Raw genomic sequence first — 8,942 nt, forward strand, 5'->3', positions numbered from 1 at the left:
GTGCCAGTAAATATCTGGCCTCTGGCTCTCACCTTGGCCTGATCTTAGTGGCACGGCTTTGGGTCTTATTGTTATAAAGTCTTTTACTCAGCAAGATCTTCTTGTTTTCCGAGGCACCCTATTTTTGTGGTGGTGCCTCTGGTAACCTCTGTCAAATAACACTGCGTTCTTTCCAATTACCTTCACTCTCAACCACTCTGCAGCTGCCAGCCCCACAATGCATGAGCCTGAGTCAAGCTGAGACCCAAAGGGATAACAGCTTCCTGAGACTGTGTCACCTAAGCACTGTGAATTCCCAAGTTACCTGCCTGCTCCAGAGCTGGAACACACCTTCCATGGCCCTAATGTGTCAACCCCTCTCCTCACATTCAAGAAAAATAATAAGTTTAAAGAAAACAACATAAATGAAAGAATTTTAGTGACAAATTGAAGGGAAACACATCAGGTTAAGCCAAAAGACTTTGGCAATGTCATCTGCCTCCCAAGGGTTTCCTTCTTCCTCCTTCTCCATGCACTACAGGTGAGTAGCACATGGACGTAATTTCCGTCCACACCTAAGTTCCACTCTATACTTTTTAACTTCTCAGATGCTCCTATCTGAGGAAGACTTCTTCTCTGACCTTCATCATGTGCTCTGGCACACACCCTTCCTGTAGCACACCCACCCTGTTTCCACTCCTAAGTAACTGTGTAGTACCTACGTGTGTCCATTGTAAAACTAATGCCACTTTAAATAACTGCTTATGGCTGGTCCATTGTGGCCTAGAATCATAAAGCTTATAGTTCTGAACTGATGCTACAGGAAGCCAAGATCTACAAGATGCTTCCTTGGTGCGAAGACCTTCTTAGAGCCTTTTAAATGTCCTATTTTCAGCAGAGTCAAATTGGAAGAGGATGCTTTTGTTTTACACTTTCCCCCTGTGCTGTGTTGACTGAAGCACAGTATCTCAGGAAATGACAAGTGGATATAGGTCTTCTTGATTTTCAGTTCTGACTCTTTAGATAGCACCCCAATATTAGAATAAAACTCTAGTCTATGCTTACCTACATGCTGCATCCATCTGGAACTTTCTCAGAGAGGACTATGAATATATGAATACTTTCAAATATTACAACTTAATCACAACAGGGAATAAGCATCTATATGTAATTTATATAAAAGCTCTGTGGCACATATCTACAGATTGGCATTAAAAATAGGTGGCTCTCCAGCTGCCACTTCCTTCTGGGATGCAAATGTTATGAGGATGGGAGGGACTGACCTGTAAGGAAAAGAGATTATTTTTGTGTTGTTCACTCATCCTGGATTGTTGGAAAGAATATTAAAAATATGTTACAAAGAAATCCTGTACTGATCTTTCCTGTAGTACCAATTAGAATGACTAAGCCGTAAAATTCTGCCAAGATTCTACCAGCTAGACAAGTCTCTGTATTTCCTGTATGTGTTGAAACCATATAGAGAGAAGGCTACCCAGGGTGAGACTACTGGGATTGGAGCCTTTATTCTAGGGGAGGTGGTGGGAAAGGGAACCATCAGACACTCAGAGCTATGAGCTGTCAGTCATCACAAGATGGATGCACTGTAGATCACGTGATCTCATAAAGAAAAGGAAGTGAGAGACAAGACAGTTCACCAAAGTAGACATAAGATTAATGATCTCCATCTTCAGGTGTTTCAGGAATCTCCCAGATAAACAATTGGGGAAAGAGCCAGAGGAAAGCCTTTCAGGCAACCTTGTGTGGCATAAAGAGAGGTGAGATTATGCACTGAAAGACACTGGAACTTATAGGTTGATACTTTGAATTAGCTCAAAAGTGTAATATATGTCCTTGTTCAATTGTTGCTACCTACCCCCATCTATTCCTTTTGTCTATATAACCCATAGGCAAAATAGCTGAAGGTCTGCTATTGAGAGACAAAGCTTGCTTCTGATGACCATAGACATGAGGCAACAACAGACGTTTTTGTAGGAAATATAGGTTCAAATATCATTTTCTTCTTATATACCCTATAGCACTTAGAATTTCTTTTGTCACTCTATACCTATAGCACTTAGAATTTCTTTTGTCACTCTATACCTCTGTATAATTAATTGTTCTGTAGTAGCTCAATCTGCCATAGAATGAGAATAGTGAATACACTGTGGATCTGTGACAACCACTGTATCTTTATTGATGGTTAGGATGACTGGCCTATAGTCACTGCTAAGAAAAGAAAGAGCAGTCCCACAGTCTGGGAGGAGCTGAGCTGGTTCTAAGAGCTAATGCTATGATAATCCTCTGTTGAATACAAGCATTTCACACATTTCACAGACCTCCAATAGTCAGGCTGACTCGGGCCATAAGGGAGTAACTCACAACCAAGGTTATTCTGAAGGCCCTTAAAATGGTGTGTGTCTAAACCACATACCACCAGACATCCACTCCTTTAGCTAATGTGAGTGACTACCATGTCTTTAGCATTTATAGCTTTAGCCTGCCTCATGAATCTAGTTTAAAAAGATAAAGATTTTTAAATTTTGATGAAGAAGGTTTATCATCTTTCTGGTTGACAATGATGAAGATTGATAACTGTATTGTTAAATATCTTGTGCCTTTTGATAACGCCAACTCCAGGAAAACTTCAACTTCCCAAATTATATAACTTGAACTCAATTCTTAAAACAAGCATTTCTGTGTTTTTAAAATGGTCATTTATGTGTATGAGAGTTTTGTCTGCATGTATGCATGTGCTCCACTTCATGACTGGTGCCGATAAAGGTAAGAAGAGGACATTAGATCCCCTAGAAATGAAGTTAAGATGTTTGTGAGCCAGCATGTGAGCACTGGCAAACAACCCAAGGTCCTCTACAAGAATACAAATTGTTCTGAACTGCAAGCCATTTCTCTAGTCCCCTACAGCCAAGTCTTGATGGCCCCAGAAAGTCTAGTCTCTCCATCATGACAACAAGCCAACCAACAAGATTTTAGTCTACCTTCTCACGGGGCTATTTGGGTAAAGAATAATAATGGTGTTTGGTAGAAGGCTATTAATGAAAAATAAAGAATGGCTTTTTGAAGCAGAAGGAATTTCATTGAGATGAGATACTAGTGGTAGTAATTAGCAAGGGGAAGGAAATCAGGGAAAGTATTGGAGATTTCTGGGCAAGAGAGAGGAGTTACCTCCAACTGGAGACACAGGCTATGGGACAGCATAAACCTTTTAAAAGGTCTAGAATTCTGTACCTTCTAAAGAAACACACGTTCCTTAAGCTAGTTTCCTGCCCATATCCTATTTTCCTGGCCTCCCCGTTACATGATAATGTGACCTTCAGCTATAGTACTGACTGATATGAGAGGGTAACTTTAATAAGCCCACGAACTGCTTTTCCATTGTGGTACTGAAATACTACAGAGGCGGCTGATTTGGGCTTGCTGTTCCAGAGGAACAGGAGTTCAGAACGGCAGGACATCCACAGCACCACACAGCAGCCGTGGAGGCAGGAGCAGAAAGTTTAGAGTTCACATTTTCAAATGAAAGAAATAAGAAGAGGGAGCGAGTTAGAAACAGGCCATGGCTTTTACTCTCAAAGTCTATTCCTGGTGCTGCATGTCCTCTAGCAGGCCTGCACCACCTAAGATCCCCAAACAAAGCCACCAACTGGGGACCAAATATCCAAGTGCTTGAGATCAGGGAGACTTTTCTCAACAAACAATGGGTGACAGATAATCTCTTCTAGTACAGTAACAATCTATAGGATGCTGAACTATTAGACACTTCAGCATTATTAATGATCTAAGCTTTGAAAATATTCTTGGGGCACGAAATACCTGAAGTCAGAAGAAAATCAGAAAGGAGAACTACTCAATCCCTCCACTTTCATTCATTCCTCATCCATTAAGACCAAGTGCAATTCATGGCTCTGTGGCTATTTCATAAGAAAGTATGAAATCCCCACATTTAAAATAGAGTAAAGTACATCATTATAGTAGTTTTTGAAACTAAAGTATATAGAGAGCAAGCCCAGATTTGTCATAAAAGTGTTTCAATTAAAAATTATCACCCAATGGATGCAGCTGAAAGTCATTGCATTATGTGAAAGAAAGTCCCAGAAAGACAAATATCATGTTTTGTTTCTTTGGTAGATCCTATATTTCACAAACATACATAAAATGTGTCTGTATGTTGCATGAAAGTAGCAGCGAACCTGTGTAGGCAACAAAGCAGACAGGAGACAAGCTGGAAATGAAGAGGGAGGGAAGACGGTATGAAGTAAAATACACTCATTCCTTAATATACTTACATAAGCATGACCTTTCCAAACATGGGTACAAGGAATAGATCCAAATCTAATATATAAACGGTGCTCTATTATACTTCTGATTGCAATATGGGAAACAAATAGCCAAATAGTTATGATAGCAGATGAATCCAAAGGCAAATCCATTTCTAATAGTGCAATGAGATCTGGTAAAAGAAGATTCATATTTCATAAAAATCATCCTCTACAGACAGACAGTGCTCATTACTGTCTGTCATACAATGGGAGCTACTGAGCAAAGCAGCATCCATCTTCATCAGATCACCTGTGTCTGATAAAAAACAAAACAAAACATAAAAATCATCACCAGCTGCCTGATGGTTGGTGACGTCCCTTCAGAGAAGAGGGAGAGATGGAAGGGTCCTTGGGCCCTCATCTGAAGTTCCAGGAGCTCTTGGTAGCTATTTCTGTGAAGTTGCAATTCTTCCCTAACTACACAAGACCAGGCCGTCTTGGGAGGAGCTAAGGTATGGGCTGGGATGACTAACTGAGAGGAACTCCATCTATATGACTACGAAGACGCCATCATCCGTTCTGGGCAGAGACTTTCCAGTACAGTGAGTGATCTTTCACACTCCTGCATGCACCTCTTTCTCCATCTTTAGAGTAGCCCACTCAGTCCATGGTTTCACTAGGCTTCACCCTACTGGAGTCAAACTTTGCTTTATTGTTTTGAACTTGCAAGGAAAGAGTAGAGTCTTTTTACATCTCCCCAAGGAAGGTATTTTCAAAACACTGCCTATTCCACTGCAATGTACAAAAACAAACAAACAAAGCAAAAAAACTTTTCTCTGTTACAAACAAGTACATAAATGTTGGAAGTTATTATGCTAAATTCACAAATTGTTATGAAGACATTACCCCCATATCATCAACCTAGTCATTAGCAGCACGTTTAAAAGTTATTGCCATTCATCAATCATCTTCATTATTCCATAATCAAGATCATTTTATCCCTTCATACTCCATACCAAATATTCCTCAGAGAATAAATATGGACACCCTCCTTGACCACATTCCATTGGGGTGATATTAGTAGCCTTCAGGGCTTTGCCTCTCATGCATATACTACCTGAACTTCAGTTCTGCCTTGCACAGGGTCTGGGACCCATTCTTGGTCCATTAGCAAATGAATTTCATTCCCAGGCCCCAGAAGTTTGGTGATTTAACACTCTTGAGAATCAGGAGCTCATCACATCTGATCAAATAATCCATATATGCTTTAGAGACATTTGGATCACACAATAAACTTGCACAGTACCATATACCTATCCTCTGTCTCTGCAGCTAAATTTGAAGTGCTCAAAGGCAGGAAATGTATTCTATGCATCTCTACATTCACACTGCCCAGCAAAAATAATAAACAGACAGGTTAAAGCTCTAGCGGGATGCATGAAAGAAGAAATGGCAGGTCTCTGGTATACCAGGGAAGCAATGGCAGAGGTGACGTAATGCTCTCTTGTCAGGAAACTTGGAAACATGAGGAAGATACCAGGAGCTCTGTCACCTCCCTGGTTGGGAAAGCAGCAGCATGCTTGGGCTGTGCATCACAGCCTGCCAAGGATAAAAGGGCTGCTGCCCTGGACCATTCATCCACAGCCTCTTCAGCTCAGCCTTCTCCTCCTGCCTTTGCTGCATCTGGTGAGTACCTGACCAGGGAGAGGGCCTCATCTAGGGTGTGCAGAGAAGACAAGCCAGCCTTGACTGGGGAGGAGGAAGCAGAAGTGTCTATGGAGAAGGCAGTTGGAAGAGGACCTGCTGGAGACAAGGGACAGGGAGGAGAACACAGACAGGGGCCTGTGTGGGTGCATCAGAGCCTGTGACACAGCAGAGTTCTGGCTCCCAGCATTCCCTGCACTCTCCTGAGAGTCTGCATCTGCCCAGAGAACTCTGCAAGAGCCTTTCTCCCATTGTCTGTGTTTGCTTCAGCTCACCAGAGAGCTACTTAGGAGTATCAGCATTCCTTCCTGCCAGCAGGTCAAGGGGAAGGCAGTGGCTTGCAGGACCAGTTACCCTTTGCCTTTGAAATGACCACAGCTCAGGAAGCAGCAAGTCTTAGGAGCAGGGCTTTATGACACCATTCCCAAGGGACACACTGGCCTAAAGACATTTTCTTTGCTTTCCCAGACTGACTCCTGAAAGATGTCCTACCAGCAGAACCAGAAGCAGTGCCAGCCTCCTCCCAAGTGCCCCTCCCCCAAGTGCCCCCCTAAGAGCACAGCACAGTGTCTGCCTGCAGCCTCCTCCTGCTGTGCTACAAGCTCTGGGGGCTGCAGTGTCCCTAGCTCTGAGGGAGGCTGCTTCCTGAGCCACCACAGGCGCAGGTCCCACAGATGCAGGCGCAGGAGCTCCAGTTCCTGTGACCGTGGCAGTTCCTGTGACCGTGGCAGTTCCTGTGACCGTGGCAGTGGTCAGCAGTCTGGGGGCTCAGGCTGTGGCCACAGCTCTGGGGGTTGCTGCTGACCTGGATCCTGAGGCTGAGACAAGAGAGTTTGGAGGAAACAAGAATCCCAAGGGCCAAGGAAAGTGCACCCTGCCTGTCCATTCCTGAAGGCTCTGCTGACTCCACCTGCACAGGGTTCTGACTCTCCTAAGGACTTCTCTTCCTGTCTGCTCTCCAGGGCGCCGTAGTCCCCCCTCCTGTCCCAGATGAAGACTACATATGTCCCATGCATACCCAATTCAAAAATAAAATGCTCACCCTGCAACTGCTTGGATCTCGTGTTCATTCCATCCTGTGCCACTCTTGAACTTCCGTGGGCGTGTCCCAGAATCCTTAGCTCCTTGACCATTACAACCATCTCTGGGGCAAATGTTTTTTTAAAAAATATTTATTTATTTATTTATTTATTTATTTATTATGTATATAATAGTCTGTCTGTTTGTATGTCTGCAGCCCAGAAGAGGGCACCAGACCTCATTACAGATGGTTGTGAGCTACCACGTATTGCCGGGAATTGAACTCTGGACCTTTGGAAGAGCAGGCAATGCCATCTCTCCAGCCCCCTCTGGGGCAAATCTTTGGTTGTACACAGGAAGTAATGGAAGCTACCACTCCTGCCTGCTTCTGGAAGGGCTGCTGAGAGTCTTACCACAGAATAAGAGGGAAGAAAGGTTATGGGCTGTTGTTGGCTGGTGTTCTGAAATTTCTGAAAGAAATTTTTCTTCTGAAACAATACAGGGTCCTGATCTAACCCGTAAACGTCTAACCTGTGTTAATTTGTTTTAATGAGCTGTTTCTAAGGTCCTCATTACATAGGAGTCAGAATCAAGAGGCAAAGGCTTAGACATTAGGCAGAGGAAGAATTGAATACAAAGCTTTAGGGTCTCCTGGTGTGTCTGCATGTGTGAGGTCCAGTTCTGCTCCTAGCAAAAGAAAGGAACAAACAACAAAAAAAAAACAATAAAAACAAACAAACATACATACATACATACATACATACGTACATACATAAGCAAAGAAGACAGAAGAAGAAAACAATGGAGGGGTGGCTAATACAATTACCACATGAAGATCCAAGGAAACGGAGCAAATCTTAGATAATTGTTTAAGAAGGCCAAGAGGAGGTGATGCTGCCAGAGATTCGGAATTTAGTCTATGAGGTGACTGGAGTGTACAGAAGGGGATTTTTAGAGAAAAGATGAGGAGAAATGTTGTCATAGTAAAAATAAGGACAATTGGAAAGGCAAATATTTATGGTCTTGGAACTCTACACTGTCTCAACTCCAATACTTGGGAGCTCCAACCTCCACACAGACCTGCCATGACCTAAACTGTGAAAGGCAGGTGTTGCTTGGGTTAAAATAATGTTCCTGTAACTGAATAAGAGAGCGCCTTAATCTGAAAACCAGAGAAATAACACAGAGCCCCAACTCTAATTAAACTGTAAATGAGAAAGGACTTGATTTTTGAGACTGGGAGGAGAAAACAACGGGGACTCCGGTTCACATCGTGCATTCAATGAATTTGAAAAAGAGTTCACTCAGACTTTGATAATCAAAAAACCTGAAAGAAGTTTAATTTTAGACATCTACTGATCAAGTATAAAAATCAAAATATCCATTGAAGTAGGAGCTACAGCTCTGGCCTTAAAGTCTGTATTAAGTCGCAGGAGCCAGGATGATTGGCAGGCTGTAGACAGGGAGAGCAGTCAGGAAGAGGAAGAGCTGTGCACACTTGTGGCAGCCTGAGAGATGTCACACAGTAGGTAGGAGTGATACCAGGAAAAGGTCGCACAGCTCTGTGGAGCCTCTCACGGTGTCCCACAGACTGGACAGAACTAGAGTGTCAGATTTTGCCATCAGACAGAAGCTTTACAAGCAGATTCAGAGGTTCAGAAGCAACCCCACTTCAAAAGCACAGTGGAGCCTCCACTCTGGCTCACTCTTACTGGGGCAAAGAGAAGACAGAGGGTCACCAATAAAGTGCTGAGTGGGACACCCAGACCTGGGGAGCTGGGAGGAACAAAGAACAAGAGGAGGTCCTAGTGGAGTGTGGAGCCTCAGACCTCATGAGGGAGACAATAATAGAGTTCTAACCCCTGGGCCCATCTATTCATTTCCTGTTCTTATTGTCTGCTGTACACTCAACGCTGGGCCCTACAGGGACAGCATGGAGTCAGAGAAGTAGAATTTGGCTCC

The 8,942-nt window shown here is 43.3% G+C and overlaps 1 protein-coding gene across 1 annotated transcript; it reads left to right on the plus strand.

Annotated features, from left to right (window-relative positions):
• Window positions 1–6,443: 6,443 nt before the first annotated feature.
• On the plus strand, window positions 6,444–6,764 carry LOC121450376 (late cornified envelope protein 3D-like). Its single transcript, XM_041655191.1, has one exon. It carries the CDS (start codon window positions 6,444–6,446, stop codon window positions 6,762–6,764), a length of 321 nt encoding a protein of 106 aa, XP_041511125.1.
• Window positions 6,765–8,942: the final 2,178 nt, after the last annotated feature.

This window comes from Microtus oregoni, unplaced genomic scaffold (assembly GCF_018167655.1).
Source record: "Microtus oregoni isolate MIOR12 unplaced genomic scaffold, Mior012 000007F_ref0000211, whole genome shotgun sequence".
In the NCBI taxonomy this organism is placed as follows: domain Eukaryota; kingdom Metazoa; phylum Chordata; class Mammalia; order Rodentia; family Cricetidae; genus Microtus; species Microtus oregoni.